Below are 21,922 nucleotides of genomic sequence, written 5' to 3' on the forward strand. Positions count from 1 at the left end.
GCTACGCTCTCAGCTAGAGTCCGACGCTGCACTGTACTAGAAATACCTTTTCTGTTAAATCGCTATAGAGCCAACCGGGAACACGTATTCGTTTTGAAAATATAGCATTAAAATTAGTATCACCCTTGTGGCCCCCGTGCAGTGGAAAACCTTAATTCTTTCATTAAAAAGAAATGAAAATAAAAAACAACACGGGTCTACCTGTGCACCTATAAAATGGGCACAGCAATTTGTCTCAAATATGAGTGAAATTTAAGAAACATACGGGATATGATGAACATTGACCTGACGCCATGATAGCAGGATCTATTAGTCGTTTTATATACAATGTATATACCGTATTGTCATAATACCAATATTTGTCATAATATATAATGAGTAATATTTAGCAACGTAAATGTGCAGTTCATATGCACAAACGAATACTGATCTTTATGATATTCAGGTTCTTGTACATCGCATATAACATGTCACATAGGAGGTCATACGTGTTGACCTTCATCTATTGTATTTGTTCATCTGTGTATGGAGAGAATTAACGCCATTAAAACTCCATCAGTATTAGGGCGTAGTTCAGTGAACTCACCGGATTGCTATATTCCAAGTACTTTGATAATACAGATAATATATATAAATGGGTCGAGGCGATTGCATTGAAAAACCTAATAAATTATTCATAACAGTTACGTAATCAATCGATAGTGCGGACACTTTTCATTTGCAAACCACCAAAATTCGTGATCTTTTAGCGTTGGAAAAGAAACCACGTGAATAGAGTGCCCTCTCAAGAATAGGTTCTCTGTGATGTCGGCGCTCTAATCAGACACAATAGAACAATAAACGCTGCAATGCGTTGGGTGCACTCAATTCATTCTTATCGATATGGTTAGCTGAATGCTTTTCATTGTGACCTTGGCGCAAATGGTCTTTGGCATGCAGACGGAAAGCGCCAGATCAAATCCAAATTCACTCAGCCAAATTTATTGTTACCTCTTACGATTCCAACATAATGGCGGCGGTGCATCAGAATTTGAGCTGAGGCACACGAATCGATTTTTCGGCTCAGAATTCAGAAAGAATCACAGCGAAGATGTCTCTTTCGAATGTTGCTGTATTTACCATCATTATCAGTGTCGCTGCTGCTCTGGTAATGACGCCAGTTTCCAAACCGACGACATCACCACCAGGTCTTCTCACTACCGAGGAAAAAGAAGCTATAATAATTGAACACAACCGCGGTAGAAGTAATGTTCAACCACCAGCATCGAATATGCATCGATTGGTAAGATTTTAGTTTTTTACTTTGCAAGATTTATATAGAGGAGGAGAATTAGGGGCACCGAGCCTGATTTCTTATGTTATTTTTCATTCTTCTATAGGGGCGTAGCCAGTATTAACAAAGGTGCAAACAACTGATTTGCGAATGAGCAAATCGCTGAATAGGCCCTTTTTAACGGTTTTTTTCCAATTTTTTTATTCATTTTGTTTTTAAACGGTACAAAAGACAAAAAACTTCAATTCAATTCAATTTATATCAATTTTATTCAATCAGTGGGATTTTATCGGGTTCAACCTTACGTCAGGAGTAGCTCTGACTTCTTTAGGACAAAGCTCTGAAAAGAACCGTTCACTGAAGACTGTCCCTTGTCTACAGAAAACAAGCAAACCTATCTGCTAATTTTAAAGGTTTGGTGGGTCTGAAAAGACCTTTAAATTTAGCAAATAGGCGAGGTCTGCTTGTTTTTTGTTGACAAGGGACAGTCTTCAGTGAACGGCTCTTTTCAGAGCCACCAAACCTTTACATTGAGCAGATAGGCGAGGTCTGCTAGTTTAAAATTTTCATCATCAATTCAGTGTTAATTTTGACTAAATTCAGAAAATATTTTGGCGTATATAAAATTGAAATAAAATTCTCTGCCTCCTAAACCACATAAATTTTAGCACGATTGGGTATCACGAATCGTTATATATGATGTGCAGTTAATATTCATATATTCTTTTATACATAGGATGCTTCAGTTTTAACACAAAAAATATTTCATTGAAAACCCTCCCACTCGGCGATTTCAAAAAGGTAACCACGCTTCCCTAGAATGTGCAATAAATTAGCATTAAAAATGTTCTTATTTTAGCAGCATTCTAGAAACACTTGGCGTATGGCAAAAAGAGGAGTAGTACGTACATGGCGTGCGGAACCAACGCTCTGCAGGGTCTATTGTTCTATTGTTTCCGATTAGAGCGCTGACATATTGGAAAATGTTGCCAATCAATATTCATGAAAGTATACATTCAACGTCCAGTTTTCGAAATTCGGTGACTTGTGTTTGGCAGGTGTGAAATACATCTGACTGGGCGTTTTAATTTCGTAACGAATCAAGGCATTGACATCATCGAATGGCTGCCCAGGGCTGTTATGTGTTTAGTTATTATATAGGCCTAATAATTATTATTAAATGTATTCATCATTCTTTTCTTTTCCCTTCTCTGTACTTATTCTTTCCTAGGTCTACACTTTATCACTCCCTCGCTCTCCTTGTCCCCTCTCGCCCTCCCTCTCTCATTCCCATCATTTTCCTTATAAAAAGATTATTTCTATTTATCTACTTGTCTTTATTATATCTTTTCATTTCTCCCTTCCTCCAGCCCTCTCTCATTCTCCATATCCCCTCCTCCCCTCTTCCTCCCTCCTCCCCTCCCAAAACTTCTCACAGGGGTGAATCTGCCCCTTCCTAACCCCCTCCCTATACCAATCTCCTTAAAATAAAATTAAATGGAAATTTCTTAAAAACAACCTTTATAGGCCTATACTTATACCAGGAGGGTGAAAGTGCATAGGAACAATGCCGGAAACTACGTCACGCTATTGTTCGACCTAGGCTACATCATTTTTAACGCATGCGTGTTCGTCAATACAGCGTTAGTCTCCTCCACCTTCGCAACACGGTACGTGGTGTGTCTGGAATCACACTGACGGCGGAGGAGAATACTAGCTGGTCAGACAGTTTAATTTTATCAAGCATATAATACCTGAACAATCACCGTCATTTGATCGATTTACTACAGAATATATTGTATATTCAAAATATAATTTTAATATTGTAAACCTGTTAACTTATATGTTTGTGTACTAAAGTATAAGGACACGTGAATAAAATCATGTCGAAGACAAAATGGCCGCTAATCCGTCTATTGTCTAGACCTAGGATACATCTTCCGGTTTGGTTATGTAACCCAGGATGCTTATATCCCTTCGTATAGATCCTTGCTTATACTTACATGTATACGTATAGCGATTACCATTATAGTATAATATAGATCTACCAAAAAACGTTGACAACGTAAAGAAATCAGCAAGTTTAAAAAACCCACCTCGGCTCACTTTTTGAAACTTGGTCCCATTTGTAAAGGTATTAATTTAAACTTCATCATATTTATATAAATTTAAAACATTTCCAGAAGTGTAGTAGGCTTGTAATCTTGTTGGAAACGCTGTATTCTGTTGAAATAAAATAAAACACTGATTTCCTGTTGGTATTCAAAATGGGACCAAGTTTCAAAAGTGAGCCGAGGTGAGTTTTTTAAACTTGCTGATTTCTTTACGTTGTCAACGTTTTTTGGTAGATTTCTTTTCTTTTATGAATGTAACCAAGTAGCTCGGAAAGCTTGGAAAGTCATCAGGTTACAAAGTGCTCCATAAAACGAAAAATAGATGTTTGAAGTTGCTGTTCATGATTTATGACAATAAATAATTAAACAAAACTTTATCAGTCGTTTATTTTTAAAACTTGCTCGTCACCAGGGGGGCGGCCAAGATTGGCTCAATTTTGACGTTGTCATTGGTTTTACACGTAAACACAAAAATGTCTCAAATTATTCCAAAACTGTACGTATGTTATTAAGCACTATTTTATCAGTCTAAATCCGTTGAGGTTCGCCAGTGAACCTCATTGTAAGTACTGTTTTTTTAAAAATTTTTATGTATGAATAACGCACGATATGTTACGATATATACTGAAAATTTCCCTACGTGAATCAATGAGTTTACGTGGTGTAGTGGTTATGGATCTCGACTCCCACGCAAAGGGTTCCGAGATCGATTCCCATCCCCGGCGATGGATAAAAAATTTTCTTCTTCTTTTTTCTTTGAATTTAAAATTATTTATTTTCATGTGAAAATGTATATATTGCACTGGGAAATTTATTTTGTGCATATTTTTTCTGTAATGGGGCTCCGGGAAATATATAAATTGCGTCCATCGTGCAGGCAGTGTTGCCGTCATATTGTCTGTTTTGTTTACGCTTTTGGCTGTTGCCACATTGAATAATGTAGTCCACCATCGTCTGCTCGTCACGCAATCCAAATTTCGCGGTTTGTGGCTCTTCATTTCATTTCATTTCATTTTATCGCGGTTTGTGGTCTTAATTTGTTGGATATCCACATTTCGCGGTTTTTGGTTCTTTGTAGCCCTGCGGGCAATCTAGTTGGATATCCCTATTAAGCGGAGGTTGTCGGCGATCTTTCGCGGTTTGTGATTTTAATTTCCTTATCAAGCCCTCTATCGGCAGTTAGTTAGTTTAAGCTTGTTGGATATCCAAATTTCGCGGTTTGTGGTTCTTTATAGCCCTGCGAGGCAATCTAGTTGGATATCCAAATTTAACGGCAGTTGTTGGCGATCTTTCGCGGTTTGTGGTCTTAATTTGTTGGATATCCATATTTCACGGTTTGTGGTTCTTTATAATCGATAAGCCTGCGGGCAATCTTGTTGGCTATGCAAATTTCGCGGTTTGTGGTTCTTTGTAGCCCTGCGGGGCAATCTAGTTGGATATCCCTATTAAGCGGCGGTTGTCAGCGATCTTTCGCGGTTTGTGATTTTAATTACCCTTATCAGGCCGGCCCTGCCCTCTATCGGGAGCTAATTTATAGTTTAAGCCTGTTGGATATCCATATTTCGTGGTGTGTGATTCTTTGTAGCCCTGCTGGGCTATCTAGTTGGATATCCAAATGTCGCGGTTTGTGGTTCTTTATAGCCCTGCGGTGAAATCTAGTTTGATATCAATATTCAGCGGCAGTTGTTGGCGATCTTTCGCGGTTTGTGATTTTAATTTGTGACAATTTATAATATTTATTGCAAATATAATTTCAGATTGAACTGTGAACAGAGCCAATGATAAATGTGTTTTAAATAACGAAGATGTCATGATAGTCAGGCATGGTGAAAGCATCTGGATGGTGAAAGTAGGCCTAGGCCTAGGCCTAGATGAGAATAAAAAATCAGACATGTTTGTTTGATGAAAAAAATAATAATATCATAATAGCAATGGATGTTCGAGATGGTGTTATTCTTGATTTATGACAATACATTGGTTAATAAAACATTAAGAAAAAAAGTGGTGGGAAGTTTCGAACCTGAGCAAAAATTCATAAATGGCTTAGAAGTCCAGGACCTTTACCGCTTCGCCACGGGGACGACCCGTTATAACGACGTGTGAAAGTGGAGTATTTATTAATATGAATGTATGCTGTGGTCCGGAAAGAATAAAAGAATTGCGAAAAACTTGATTTTTTGGCGAATGGGATCCAGAATTTGTATGTAGGGTATCCAGGAATATACTAGGGTATAATTTGAAAGTGAATCTCAAAAGGTAGTGCGACAGTGACAGCCATGTATGGCTGTAGCAGTGACGAAAGATTGTGGATATCAGTATGATTAGCTATGATTTTCCACTAATTTTGGCTATGAAATACCGCGTGAAATAAAGCAAGAATGTTTATTTATTATCAAACAATCGGATTGACTGTATGATTGGTGTAACTTTTTGAATTAATGAGTTATTAAAATATTACACTTTGGATAGTAAATACGATTTAGCATGGTTTTAGATATATTTTGTACCCAGCGAAAAATATCATAGAACAATAGCGTTTTGTTTCGTGTAAATATAGTCCCGCGGTGCATCTTCTTATTCTTCTTTATCAGTCGTTTTTTTAAAACTTGCTGGTCATGCTACCGCGTGACTCTAATATGTGGAAATGGCAGCCTTCATACAGTGTGGGCCAAAAACAACTTTACCCAATTTTAAAGGTTCATATCTCAAAATTGAAAAGTCTGCTGGAAATTGTTTTCACATATTCGTAAAGAACACCTTCTTTAAAGTATTTGGTGAAAAAACTATTCTAAAATTTATTAAATTAAAAACGTGACGCTAGTTTTAAATCAAAGAGTCAAAATTAACTTTGTCCACGCGAAGGCCTACTAGCTGTCGCGTCGCATCACTTGCAATGGTGAGTTCGATAAAGAATGAGAACCACTAAGTATACGCACAAATTTGTTGAGCAATTTTATATAACACAATCAAATAAATCAAACATGAACAATTTAAATGTTACGCTATGATATTTCGTCATGATACGCAGCTTTGACGCTGCAAAGAGAAACACAATCCCCTTCAAATATGCGCAAAGCAATTGTAACCTCAGACCTGATTTTTTTGTCATTACGAAATGTTATCTACAAGAAAGTTTGAAGTTATTAAACTTATTGCCTTCGTGGTAATGTTCGGCAAATTGTTGCGTCGACAACTGACTCTGGGGTCAGCTGCAAGGTCTCTTTGAACCGCTGCAATATTTGCAGCTGAACGACCAGTTTTTGGACGTCCACTCCGTGCTTTGCATCTATTCATCACACTTCCAAGGTTGTGAAAGTTGTTCAAATGTAAAGTTATGGTAGGTTTCGGTGGGGTCTTACGTTCGGGAAACGAATCTGAAATTGACGCTACAGATACTACCAAAAAGCTTTCTGTTCTTAATAAAGTATACCTCTGCCATAAAAAGTCATCTCTTGTGTTATGAATTGCCTTATCTTGACACCTTGCAAACCTATTTAGAAATAAGCCACGCAGTCACGAAATGCACGAAGTCCTATTTAAAATTCAAAAATTGCGCCAGATAAATCCTTTGTAATTGTGTAATTTTATGCTAATTGTTGGTCAATGACAGGAATGAAGTTCGAGTACATGACAAGTAAATGGGGGTTAAAATCTATTGTATTTCTTTCATACATGTAAAACAATCATCACTTTTCAAAGACAAGCCAAACATGTTTACCAATTACATGTATGCCTAACGCATATGTATGCTGTACTCTTAGCAATCGGACACATACCATTGAATTACGTGTGGACAAAGTGATTTTTGACCCTCGGACGTAAAACTAGCGCCATTTTCTTAATTTAGCTTCTTTTACTTTCATTTCTTCCTCACATACTTTTAGAAATATATACATTTAGAATATGTAACAATGTCATGAATAGCTCTTCTAATATTCGAGCAACCACCCTCTGAAATTGGGTAAAGTTGTTTTTGGCCCACACTTCTAATGTGTAATCGATCAGCAAGAGCGTTCAATTTATTTAAATGAAACGCTTAAAGTCAGGTGGGTGGTAAAGATGACTGCATCGACAGCAAAAGCCTCCTTTATAGACTTCAGACCCACACAAGCACACGTTTGGGATAAGTGGAAACAATGGTACCACTTTACACATGACTGCCCTTACACATGACTGTATTGTGGTCACTTATTGATACTCGCCTGTTGTGTAGAGCGTTAATATGATGCCGGATCAGTGACCAATTTAATGGCGGAACCCCTTTGTTCGAAACAATGGTACCACTTTTATTAATAGCCTGTCGCAACTTCTAATCGGCATCAAACGAACAAAGCATTATATAATCTATTGCGACTCTATTTCTATTAAAAGCTCTTTGTGCGGAACGGTGATCTACACAACAAAGGATCGTATCATAACATGCCCAAAGGAGTGATACGCATTGGCAACATCAGCGCTGGTAGTAAATTCCAATTGTATTTGCCTTGCTTTAGTTGTTCGGCTCAAAAATAAAAGGGAATATATCTGACAGTAAAAGCTACCATTTATCAAATCTACCTTTGTCATTCAATGGCAACTTATGGGAATTAGTTACATCGTATCGAATGATGCATCAAAATACGCAGAACAAAATTCTCCATCTTTTGACAACTTTATTTTGAAATTTAGTTTTAGGTTCTTTAAGGTGGCACTACACACCTTGATAAATTTGTGACTGTTTTTGCATTTTTCTCAAAAAATAATAACACACTGTTAACAAAAGTTATGTATATTATAATCCAGTTAGGGGCTGTGCAATAATTATGAGCCCTGGGGGAGGGTAAAATAATTGGGGGTAGTGGCAAGAAATTTTTGGCGAGCCAGAAGGGGGAAGGGGGCAAGCAATTTTTGGCAAGCCGAAAGGTGGGCAGACGATTTTTGGCACACATTCTTGGGGCGCCTTTTAAATAAAACGCTCTAAAAAGGCTTAGGAAAACCGTACGGAATTCGCGGAAACGCTTAAATATGCCAATTTTCCAGCTCGCTGCACTCATAACATGTATACAGGGTGTAACAATAAAATTTATACAATTGCATTTTGACTTCTCAGGGAAAAACTAAAAGAGTTATGGCACAAATGTTATATGCAATACAATCAGTAATATCTTGGCTAAAGGAAGACGTTTAGTTGGTTTCTTTAGTAGCTTGGGTTCAAAGGTTATGTCCGATTAATTAAAACGTCCAGAAATCTTGTTGGGCCACTTTTGCCATGTTTGCGCACATCAAGTTTGTACCGCGTAAATATGCTTATCGTGCATTAAACATCAAAGAACTGACACAAAAGAATTATAAGTCGTGTTTCTTCATATAATTATGATGGAAGACATGAGATTGGAAAATGAGCTATAAACAATCTTATGGTTTCTGCTTGACTCCGTGTGATACCGAATGTCACAACCATAAAAACACGCTCTTCCAACGTGAATTGGGGTTGAAGTTGTTGAGCTGCAGCCACGATTTCTAGTAAATGAGATTGTTATGTCAGTGATTAGTTGTGACTTTCAAAAACTCAAGGAGATATTCTATTATGTAATCATTTCTACCACTTCGAATACCCCATTGTTTAGAACTACCTATCATAAGAGCATCGTCCATGGTTCCAACTCTATTCAGTCACTTTTGTAACAGTTTAGACAAAAGTGGCCCAAGCGGTTTTAAGACTAGGTTACATAATCGGCCATATCTTCACTTTTATACCGTCGATTTTATTGAAACAAAGCTTAGCTGGTGGCTAAAGAAATTATCTTGATAGACATATAAAATAAGCGGCATACATGTGTCATTCTATTTTCAAAAATTGTACAAATTTTATTGTTACACCCTGTATAAGCCATTTTAAGTTTGGAAATTGGGATTCCCCAAATTTGGCATGTGCAAGGGAGGGGGGCAAAGATTTTTTGGTGTGCTGAGGGGGGGGCAAGCGATTTTTAGCGAGCCATTTGAAAATTTTAACCCCCGGAGCGGGCCTCATAATTATTGCACAGCCCCTTACTACACTGGAATTTCAGTGACTCAAGACAAGCGGTACGTTAAGAAAAGAGGTACCGCAAGAATGTACCTCATTTCTTAACATAATGAACCACTTGTCTTGAATCACTGAAATTTCAGTGAAGTAATTAGATTCCTTGCCCCTATAATATACATAACTTTTGTTACCACTGTGTAGTTATTTTTTTGAGAAAATGCAAAATTAGTCACAAAATTTATCAGGGGGTGTAAATCATTTGTGTTTTATTAGTGTAAAGAAACTTTTGTGTGCGCAATATGAAGATTCTAACCTGTTTTTATTGATGTTTGTTCTTCCACAGTTCTGGGATGACACCTTAGAGGTTTTGGTGCAGGCTTCAGTCAATGCTTGTCGGTATGATCTCAATCTGGACGATCCAATTGAGCAGCGTGGTAACCTTATTCAGCTCACAGGTACCTCAGTTCCTTTTACCTTGCACCTAAGTGACAAAGGGACAAGAACTCTCATCCCCATACAGGTTAACAGTAAAATTGTTATTGCTTGCTGGAAGTGGCTTTCTTTGCATATAAAGCAGTATACAGACTTTTTATTAGACGTACAATATTGTATGTACAATATGTACGTTATTTAATCTATTGCCATTCTATTTCCAGTAATGTTTAAGTTCTAACGAATGTTTGATGACTTAAAATCGATAATATATTTCTACCAGATATAGTACGTAACATATTATCGATTTTACGTCATCAAACATTCGTTAGAACTTAAACATTACTGGAAATAGAATGGCAATAGATTAAATAACGTACATATTGTACATACAATATTGTACGTCTAATACTCGGAGTCTGTGGCGCGCTTAATACTTCGATATATCGGCTGCAACTATAACAGCCCTCGTCAGTTGTGGTCAGTGTGAAAGCGTCCTCATAATCCGGCCTTTCACGCTATAACTTCTTTTTAATGTTGGCTAAACTTTTGAATAGTTGGCTAAAGAGGGACTTTAAAAAAGAAAATTAGTTTACGGACCACGATGTGCATTATTGTGCATACATTATGACGTTAGGTTCAAAATGACAGATTTTAATGGTGAATTTTATCGTCCAAAATTGACCAATTTTACCACAGCAAAACACAGCAAAAATATGTAAGTGAAACTTCATTACGCCAAATGAAATGATAGTTTTTATAGTTTTTATTTTTCATATGTTCATACCGTTTTGTTGGTTTTTTTAAAATTATTATTGAGTAACAAAGTAGTAAAATTAGTAAATAGTCATAGTGGACGAAAAATTTCACCATTGCAAGCCATCATTTAAAAAAACGTAATGCTATATGGTCCTTAAAATGTACCGAAACAAATTATGGTGACTATGGGTGAAATCTGCCGGAGCCTGTGCGAAATTTGTGTTTCTTGCAACCAATTGAAAATAGCAAAGGTAGTGCCTATATACAAGAAAGACTCTCCACAATCATTTGGTAATTATAGACCAGTATCTGTGTTGCCTTGTTTCTCCAAAATTCTTGAAAGAATTGTTCATGAAAGATGTAGTAACTTTTAAATGCCAAAGAATTATTGTACACTAGACAATACGCGTTCCGTCATAAACATTCTACGTATATGGCCGTATTAGACTTTATTAAAGATACAAATAAGGCTATTGATGAAAATATGTGTACTGCAAGTATCTTCATGGACCTTTCAAAGGCCTTCGATACTATTGATCATGACATTCTATTACAAAAGTCGTACCATTATGGCTTTCGTGGTGTATCATATGACTGGTTCGAAAACTATTTGTCAAATCGTAAACAATATGTATCCTTTAATTCTGCAAATTCATCTCATACCAGTGTTAAATGTGGGGTGCCACAGGGTTCCATCCTGGGGCCACTACTATTTATTGTATATATGAATGACATCAGTGAAACATCGAAACTTCTATCTTTCATATTATTTGCAGATGATACAACTGTTTTTCTTTCTGATAACAATATTCAAAGGCTTTGTGATAATTTAAATAATGAGTTGAAGGAAATTGTTAACTGGTTTAAGTGTAACAAGTTATCCTTAAATGCCAGTAAAACAAATCTTATGTTTATTGGAACACCTCATCAAACAAAAAATATAACTGAAGTTCACAATGTATTTCTCGATGGATGCAAACTTTCACGTGTGTATGATGTCAAATTTCTGGGAATTACACTTGATGAAAACCTTACTTGGAGGTCACACATTAACAACATTTGTAAGACCTGTTCTAGGAATATTGGCGTCTTAAACAAAGTAAAGCTATTTTTACCTAAACCAAGCTTGTATCAGTTGTATTGTACACTAATCTTACCATATTTAACTTACGGTATAGTAGTGTGGGGTTCTGCTAATAACTATAATTTAAACAGAATTGTGAAGCTCCAAAAAAGAGCAGTTAGAATTATCACAAATAGTTCGTATCTTTGCCACACCAAACCACTGTTCGAAAAGTACAATTTACTTAATATATGTCAATTATTTAATAAAGAACTGGGTATTTTTATGTACAAATATCATATGAGTTTATTACCAAGATCATTTGACAATTTGTTCATAAACATGAAGTCTATTCACAATTATAATACCAGAAAGAAAGAGAACTATCGTACTGATATCCATAAAATGACTGATGTTCTAACACTTGGTCCTAGGTTATGGAATAGTTTGCCAAGTGAAATTTAAGAAGCTAAACGGGTAAATGAATTCAAAAATAGCATTATAAGGTATTTAAAATCTAATTAATACCTCTCATAATCTCATAATTTCTTGTTTTTGCCGACTCTGTACACAATTCACCATAATGTATTATCAAACACTGCTAAATTATTTGTTGCTTTAATTTGCATTTTGTATAACTTAAGATGGGTTCTTTGTATGTTTTTGTGTATAATTAATGTTTTGATTATTTAATGTACAATTATAATTATATGTTATAAGGTGGTACATCGTTTTCAGGCCTCTTGGCCTTGTGATGTGCCTGCCTTCATCAATACTTGTTAATGTGCAATAATTTAATTTACCTCTGTTGTTACATTGTATGCTTTATGAGATTGATGAAAAATAAAAGATTGATAGATTGATAGATTGATTGAATTTCTTTGAAGTATATTTTAGCCAACTTTAAAACTCAGCTGACTGCGCAAGAAATCTGGGTCAAATCTCGCGGCGAGTATGACCCGCCGACTGACTGGTATACATCGTTTCTCAGGAAAACAGCAGACAGCAGTCCAAACCATGGCCAGACAGTAACATGAGTAGATTTCAGAAGACATGGATAGTCTTACGAAAACTTCCCCCAAGTTCATCCAATATACCATGCATTAGTAGAACTACAACGGGAATCTACTGGTCAGTTTATATCCACATATTTTGTTTTTTCAAAGTGTGGTTTAACAACACCGTCCCCAGTCTTGCAGTTGCATGAGAGTTTCATCTTATCCTCTAGACCTGTGTTTCTGTTCCTTTTGCAGGTATCACTCAAACGTCAGACTTCAGTCTTTCTGATGCGGTTAATACTTGGTATTCATTGGCATCCTATTACGACTATGACACACATGACTGTACTGAAGAGCTTTTCTGTCAAGTCTACAAACTGGTAAGTTATTCCCAATTTATTTAAAGAATTCGTCATGAACGGAGACGAGGGAGAGTATAAGCATGATAAATGAAACTACTAATATTGCTGTCCTATTTTACCCAAGAGTCACTAGACTTTGGTGTCCCAAAAAAAGAGGCCCCTCATTGCACCCTCTTTTTCGCCTATTTCTGAAAAGTTGATCAAAAATATTTTGGTATGTAAAGAAACCTTTAAAGGTGAACCTCATTGAAAATAAAGTTATATATCAATGGAAAGCTTATGATGTCAGGATACTAAAAATTATTTTTTCCGATTTTTTTGATGGTCAATAAAGCTGAAAAATTAAAAAAATATATATTAGAAATAATATAATTATTGTCAACACATACATTTTCCGTAAATTTTTGACAAAATCAGTCATAACTGGCTGGGTATAATTGGGTAATTGAGTTTGAATTTCGCGCTGGGATCAATTCCATGCGCAAATGCTTGCTGCTACCGTTCATGTCACTGAATAAACATGATCGAATAACAAATTAAATAACTTGTTTGTGACATTCCCTTGCAGTAATCAAATTAATAAAAAAACGCCGATTTCATAAAATCCAGCCCATATAAAGGTTTTCATATTTAGCGCATTGCGGTAATACATTCTTTCCACACAATCACGATTGAAAGAAACAGATATTATAAAATAAATACAATTTAGGCTTAGTAGACCGTTATTTGATGGAATTCTGAAATCTGAATAAAATTAAAATATTGTCACTTGTGTCACGATTATTTAATGATAGTACAATCAGTGTACGGTACTGAAAAAGTGAAACATTCATGTTTTATGGATTACCGAACACGATGCGTAAATTGCTGCTGAAGAAATTGCAGGGAGCCGATCAAGGTGTAAATGCACAAACACAGCGACTCGCTTCGTCCTCCGGTAGCACTTGCGCTGTGTGTTTAAGCAGAATCTAGCAGATTTGATCAATCGTTCCCTTATATTTGGAACATTTACAGGAATAAAATTTGCTGATGAAGTAGCAATAAGTTGGAAATATCAGAATGTGAATATCAAATCGGTCATTTTTTGTCTGCAAGTACAGTACAGTCGCGGATACCGAACACTCGGCGACTGAGACTCAGTCAGTCACTGAGTTCATCCCGTATGTATCTACGAGTTCGCCTATCATACATGACCGGTTGTAAAGCTAAGAAATAATTAAAAATCCTGTACATGTACCTTATTCTATTCCTTCATTTTCTCATTGTGATAAGTTCATCTCAACTTGGTGTGACGATCTGAACTGGTAGCACTAGCAGTTATTTTTTGCAATCTGTTTTCATTTCGGTTCTTCGGCGAATCTTCGCTCTTCGTGCTTTACTGTAATATTCCCTATGCATATCGTGGATGGCTTGGCCTATCCCAAATTATCCCGGCCAGCACTTTTCTCATTTTTAAATCCACCCACTTTATTCAGGAACTTCATTCTTGATTTGATCATGATGTTTCCTTCATGTTATTCTTATTTTATTGAAGATATTTTTCATGTAAAGTAAGTTGACATGGACTGAATTCGTGCATTGCCCCGATGGATGCCACAGTAATGCATGGACATTGTGTTTACAATCAAACCCGGAAGTAACTGTGTGTCCCCGAGCTGACGTCGTCAACGAAAGCGCCCAATTTGAAAGATTTCGTTTTGTAATTTAGGGGGGTGCCAATATCCAATCTTTGCATGGAGATTATGTCTAGCCTGGTACGTTAGGCAAATAAAAATATTATTTTCTGCTTCCTGACATCATAAGCTTTCCATTGATATATAACTTTATTTTCAATGAGGTTCACCTTTAAAGACAAGTACCCGTTTTTCACTCTGTCCACGGATAGCAAACAAAGTGGTTGGGGTGGGTCATGCTGCGGAGTGGCCTGCAAGATCACCAGACCTCACACCACTTGATTTCATCATTTGTGGCAAAATCCAAGATCTTTGCAAACGTATTACTGCTATATTCGCAAGTATCCGGCGCACAAGGTTGGTACGCAACGCAACGCAAAGTCCCATTCTACATCAATTTCGCCCAAATTAATGACACTGAAATCCATAACCCATAAGCCCACCGGTTAAGCCCATTCCCTAAAATAAAGTTGGTATTTTATAAAGTTATCATCGAGGAATGTTTTATACTCATGCATGGTATATGCACTTTTCAATCTTTGAAGCAGCCAAACCTCCTCCGTGAACAGAGTGAAAAACGGATACATTTCTTTAAAAGGGCATATCTTCAAAAGTTATGAGCCGATTGAAATAATTGTTTCAGTTTATTAAAGCTAACGGGTAAAGGCTTCTTTACATACCAATATATACTTGATCAACGAGGGGCCTCTGTTTTTGGGACACCCTGTATAACCACAGTGTCATATTTTGCAATATGATACAGTGTATATTCCATAACGAACTTTGTTTTGTAATTGTCGTCAATTATTTATAGCAAACAGTTAGATTCAGTGATTTTGATGTGTTTTCTATTCAAGGTAAGCTGGGCATCTGGCACATCTTTTGCGTGCGCCCAGAAATATTGCCCGGAACTATATGATACCTTCAACTACAAAGACAAAGAAGACCGAATATACTGGAAATGTGTCTATGAAGATGTGTAAGTTCACATAAGTTCAAATAGGTCTTTTTTCCAACCTCAAATAATGACGTACAGTATTATACAGATAAGAAAAAGTGTTCACCCGTATCTCAATTTCAATCAAAGACAGGCTGTTAGTAAGTGATTTTCACTGAAACTTCTGCTTCCAAAATCTTCTTGAAATGATCAGAATTTAGAGTTGTGTGACACGACGTGTCGTCAGGTGGATCTTGAAACATGTTCGTCAGGTTTGATAATTAATCCTGTCAAAACCAATTGAAGAAACTAACCAGTTGTAAAATTTTGGCCTATTGCGCCTCAAAATAGGGTGTTTCAGGCTAAAAGGATGATACACAGGGCAGTTATTACTTTTTTCTTTTTTTAGGAATTTTTAGGGGGGTCCGTCTCCCGCCGCCTATCATGATGATGTTTATGATCAACTGTTGAAGACTGCAAGAAAGACTAACATCACTACCGCAAGTGACACAACTTTCCATCAGTCATCAGCTGTTGGATCATCATCATAACAACGCGCTTTGAAAAAGTTGGTGGTTCACTCAAAAAAATATCAGCAATAAAATAGTAAGTTTCTTCAATTGGTTTTGACAGCCTAAGACTAAAAATTCTTTAATTATGTTAGGTGCAGCTTGTTTCATTTTGATGAAGCAGTCTTGTATACCATCACTAGAAACGGTGGTTCCGGCTTTTGCGTCAAGGTCACGAATGACCTCTTCACTGAAAGTACGTTATTTGAATTTTAAAGATTCTAGAATAGCAAACGTGTCCACACTGCTAATGTGAATTTTGAAAAAAGATCATTAAACCGACGTTTAAAAAACAGCCTTACCGATCGTCTTATTTTAAAATAATTTGTTACGTCGTTTGACCTGTTTCAGTCTGTGTTTTCCTCAATCATTCAATGGTGAGCATGGTGAGAGAATGCCAATGACTCCAGTAACACTCACTTGAATTAACGTTTTCGTTTTTAGTGGTCAATTTTGGGAGTCTGGCGTAGATCCCTATATTACGGGAGTGGACCCTTGTACTGAATGTGCTTCAGGAAGCGGCTGGTGTAATGACGACTTATGCGGTAGGTTGAACAAGTAGTGTAGCGTCATTATTTTGAAACATTTTCTTTCAATCGTCATAGAACTGAACAGACACTTATATCCACATCATTATAGTCCATGTACTCGTGCAAGCTCCCCATTGTGTACAACCCCGCCTTATGATGTACCATATTATCCCTAGAAGTTTTATCAGTGCAGATTTGAGAGTTCTGTTCCAGATCACGTGCTCTTCCAAACGAGTGATTACTAATGATTCAATTCGACTCCCATTCTACTGTTTAAAACTCGTGTTAGACTCCGTTTTTTTAATAGTCAGACACAGACTTGCCTGAGCTCGATTTGGACTCGGATAATGTGATCTCGACTAGCTTCGACTTGTCCGTAAGTATTTGTTTTTGCTCTCCTTTGCTTCTCAAGATATTTCAAATTAATACGTACATTTGATTTCAGATTATAGTTGCAGTCCTGATGACGGAGCATGTACATGTGCTTTTGAAAACCCACTTGGCTCATGCAACGGCAACGGAGTGTTGAATTCGACAGCCTGTACATGTGATTGTGGCGAAGGCTATTTTGGCAATCATTGCTTGCCGGAAGGTTTGTTACTTTTGTCTTTGATACTTTGTATTGTATTTGTTGATACAAAGAGGTCCCGTATCACAGGGAAAATTGCCCAAAGTTGACCAAAATTGTCAAAATAGACCAAAGTTATACAAAATTGCATTAAGTTGCGCATTGCCTAAACATTCTGCAAAGTTGCACAAAGTTGCATAAAAGTTATATTTGTAGGTGTTTATGGGTATTGCAATTTCACCATTTGAATTGTATACATTGTTGTTATTCTATGTTGCTTTCTTTGCTGCTCCAGGGCTCGCCTCAGGGGAAGGTCACTGCAGATTGTGAAGGATATTAGTGGTGACCGTACCCTCTGTTCTTCGGTAATTTTTACATACAAACCGAGCTACCCTGCGCTGTATTGCTTCAATTCTTTGGATGTCGGACCATATGGGTCCCGTACAGCGCAAGCAAACTCAAGGCACGGCCTTGCCAATGCTATATCATTAATATAAATGTAAATTAAAAACATCAAAGGTCCTAAGACCGTTCCCTGGGGTGCACCTGACTTGATGACTGAAGTTGGTATTGAACTTCTCCATCCACAACGACTCGTGGTGTTCGGATCGTCAGCCATTTTAAATCAAATTCAAGATGGTGCCACGTATACCATAACAATCAAGTGGATCAAGCGCTGGTGGGGAACGGTGTCATAAGCTTTTTGTTGTCAAGTCTGCCACAGTGATGACAAGTTGTGACTCACAAGAGTGCTGTGCTCTGAATCTGTGCTGGAAAATGTATAATATTTTGAATTTCTCCAGTTGCGACATAATTTGAGAAAATAGAATGTGCTCGAACAATTTACAAGATACTGATGTCAACGACACGGGTCTATAGTTGGCATTGATAACTTTCTTAAAAATAGCCGGCAGAAGAAAGATGACAACATTTTTATAATACTCCTAACAACTCCCTTGGTATACGCTGGCGAAGTTACGTAATTAATCGGATTAATTACCATAGCAATAGGTGAAAACAATTTTGAACATTTCGCGCTGCACTACAAACAGGTTACACTCATCACATGTGTATGTCTGCAATCAAAGATTGAATACAATACTGGTCTTTTCAAAGGTACTAATCTTACAGGTGCAAGTGATCAGCATGATATGATTAAATGCAGAGGTACAGCGTGAACGTGTCAGTGCAGCGCGGTATATTCAAAAATCGTTTTCACCTATTGGTAGTTAATCCGATTATTACGTAACTTCGCCAGCGTATCTACTCTAAGATGTTTATGTTTCTTTTCTTACAGCATGCGGTTTTGTTTGTGGGCACAATGCGATCATCAACGAAACGAATTGCACCTGTCAATGCGCACAACCTGGTTATGAATTAGAAGAAAGTGGATTAAGTTGCCGAGGTAGGTGAAGAGTATTTTATCAGTGATCCTAAAGCGAAAGTGTTAAAGCCATAATGTAAGATTTCAGTCAAATTTTAATTTTGTTATTCTGTGCCAAAATTATAACATAATATTAGTAACAACTGTCAAGGAGGTTCTCTGATCCTTTTAAGCTGAAATAATGAGGTACAATCGCATATAGTATCCCAACATTTGCACGAATGATTGTAGAGCATAAAACAGTAGTTATAATATTTACCCTACTAAACTGCCCTCAAAAAGAAACTTATAATTTTCCACAAGGTCATATATTAAGGGCTGGGGTATGAACGTTTGGACAGTATTTATTTTGGGACATTAGAACACATCAGACATATCGAATTGCATTCTGAATATGAAGAATGTCATTCTGATATCAAATAATTTTTATTTTTTGAAATTTGCAATTTAATACACATTTTATGGCAAATCATTAAAATTGATATTTTTGATATTTAACAGTACTCGAAGTAAACTTTATAAATCTGATGATTTATACTTAAAGTGTATGTAGGTGGGATGAAAAGCCGACGATCAATTGAAAATTTGGACCTTTCGAATTGAATATATGGATTATTTTTCCAAAAACACCCAAAAAAATTAGGTCTTTTTGGGAAAAAAATCCATATCTTCAATATGAAAGGTCAAAATTGTCAATTGACCGTCGGCTTTTCCTGCCAGCTACATACACTTTAAGAATATATCATTAGATTTATATAATTTACTTCGAGGACTGTTATATATCAAAATTTGAAAAATATCAAATTTTATAATTTGTCATAAAATTTGTATTATATCGTGATTTTCAAAAATGAAAATTATTTGATATCAGAAAGACATGCTTCGTATTCAGAATGCAATTCGATAGGTCTGAGGTGCTCTCATGTCCCACAAATAATACTGTCGAAACGCAATAAACGCTCATTCTAGATCCCTTAAAATCCTGTCCATAAAAATGAAAAAAAAATTCCACACAGGATTACTTCAATACTCTACTCTAAACACTGGCCAGTAACCAAACAGTTGTCCAACTGACACAACAGCACAATGCACTGACATGGAACACTTTCCTGGACCACATTCATAGCCCAACAGATTTCTTTTGCTGGGTTCATAGGCGTAGATCCGGGGGGGGATGGGGGATTTATATATTTTACCAGGGGGATGCTCCAGACAATCATCCCCCCCATGTTGACGCCTGAATATGGGTTTCTGATCAAATTAACCTCATATTTGCCCATTTTAGCCCCAAAAGTGCAAATTTTCGCGCGCTTCGCGAGCATTTATTCCGCTTTTACACCATATTTCATCAGTTTAGCTTCAAAATAGCAAAATTTTCATACATGTCAGTAACCAAGCAGTTGTCCAACTGACACAACAGTAAAATGCACTGACACGGAACAGCTTCCGGGACCACATTCACAGGCGAATAATTGGAACCCAGCAAAAGAAATCTGTTGGGCTGTCAATGTGGTCCAGGAAGGTGTTCCATGTCTGTACAATTTGCTGTCGTGTCAGTTGGACAACTGCTTGGTTACTGACTTGTGTTTAGAGTAGAGTATTGAAGTAATCCTGTGTGTAATTTTTGTTCATTTTTATAGACAGGATTTTAAGATATGACCTTGTGAAAAATTATAAGTTTCTTTTTAGGCTAGTTTATTATTATGTGTTTTAAACATGATCGGCGCATTTTGTAGTTTCCAGAAAATGCCTTATATTATTTATGGCGATTTCTTTATTTTAGGTACTATTTTATCTTTCCTAATTTGGTATCACTACGCCACCTCCTATATAAGGCCTTTGATCAGTAATTAGGTCGTAGTCCTCGCCCATGTGTTACCAGCTCAACACGTATGCAATATTATGTCTGTATCAGTTTTGTTCACTCGCGAGTTTTATTATTATGTAATAAATGCAAAGTATTTATATGATTCTTCGTGTGATTTACTCGTCTCTCGTTGATGTGTTTCATGAGTTATTCCCCGGGTAACTTGGAGTTTCGTTGTTTAGGAATCATCGGTGTATCTTTAGTCGCCATGATTTCTCTGGGCAGCGAAACCTCGGGTTGCTTCACAAGATAAATAATAACTGGTATGGTTGAGGAATAAATCGGCTATCACGTACTTTTTGAATTTTGACAATTGACCACACCGTTCTTGAAATATAAGAATTTTACGAAGCTAATATCAATCGATGATCTGTATTCGGAGTGCTAAAAAAATCACTGCGCATCATCAGCGCATGAGGCGTCTATTGTCATTGATAGATATTTGACTCCGTGGAACGGACTGAAAATGAGGTAGTTTCGTAAAATTCTTATATTTCAAGAACGGTGCGGTCATTTGAATACATGAATCCAAAACCCACCCAAGTCCATGGGAAGTGATTTTGAGAAAAAAACCTGTATCATTTTAATTCCTTCAGTTAGATTTACCTGGTCAATATGGTAAGTTGTACGTGCAAATGGGTGGGTTAAACTGTATAAGGTATGACGATTAGCATTTCAGGGACTTCGTGGGGTTCATTTTAAATTCTGGACTTGGGTGGTTTTTTGAATCATATACTAAGACAATAATGTCTTTTTAGCACGTTTAATCGAACGTTAAAACATTTTCTCTTGTAACATTGGATTTTTAATATTTTTATATATTTTTGTAGATATTAACGAATGCCTGCTAGAGACCGATCTTTGCGAGCATCTATGTATCAACACCGATGGGTCATATGATTGCGAATGTCAAAATGAGTATGAATTACAACCAGATGGCTATTCGTGTGCTTTCTTAGAATTTCAGTTTTCTAAGGTGACAGTGCCATTATTAACACCCGAAACGACTTCACTGCCACCGTCTGAATCAACCTCTCTGCCAAGTTCTGCAACTGCGACTGCCGCCACAACATTACCGCAAAATATGGCGACACAAACAGTACTTAGTATGACAACGATATCAGTGTCCGTTCCGGCGACATTTCAAACAACAAGTGCGAGCCCACGAGCTATCAGGAAGAAGATTGGCAACAAACTGTTCAGGCAGGTTGGCATTCAGGACGGTGAGACCCAATTCTAGTCACTATATAAAACAGTACAAAAACAACCAGTTGTTGACCTTAGCTTTCACCGTTCTAACGGAGGCGCTAGGTGGTGAAAAACTAGAAACACTACTGTGATACAAAAAATAAAAATTAATATGTGCGGAAGTGTTTTTGCCACGGCAGT

At 36.8% G+C, this 21,922-nt stretch overlaps 1 protein-coding gene across 5 annotated transcripts in view; it reads left to right on the forward strand.

The window, feature by feature from the left end:
* The first annotated feature begins 911 nt into the window (after positions 1 to 911).
* The window catches only part of LOC140135607 (uncharacterized), a 65,371-nt gene continuing 44,360 nt past the window's right edge, over positions 912 to 21,922 (forward strand). For 3 of the 5 annotated variants that reach the window (XM_072157154.1, XM_072157156.1, XM_072157153.1), the window contains exons 1-8: positions 912 to 1,282; positions 9,735 to 9,846; positions 12,899 to 13,023; positions 15,536 to 15,657; positions 16,629 to 16,729; positions 17,160 to 17,306; positions 18,580 to 18,687; positions 21,364 to 21,756. In XM_072157154.1, the coding sequence (XP_072013255.1) occupies positions 1,091 to 1,282; positions 9,735 to 9,846; positions 12,899 to 13,023; positions 15,536 to 15,657; positions 16,629 to 16,729; positions 17,160 to 17,306; positions 18,580 to 18,687; positions 21,364 to 21,756 (1,300 nt within the window). In that variant the 5' untranslated portion in view covers positions 912 to 1,090. The remainder of the gene's footprint in view (positions 1,283 to 9,734; positions 9,847 to 12,898; positions 13,024 to 15,535; positions 15,658 to 16,628; positions 16,730 to 17,159; positions 17,307 to 18,579; positions 18,688 to 21,363; positions 21,757 to 21,922) is intronic. The other 2 variants (XM_072157152.1, XM_072157155.1) reach the window with 1 other exon arrangement.

Source organism: Amphiura filiformis, chromosome 16 (genome assembly GCF_039555335.1).
Source record: "Amphiura filiformis chromosome 16, Afil_fr2py, whole genome shotgun sequence".
Lineage (NCBI taxonomy): Eukaryota > Metazoa > Echinodermata > Ophiuroidea > Amphilepidida > Amphiuridae > Amphiura > Amphiura filiformis.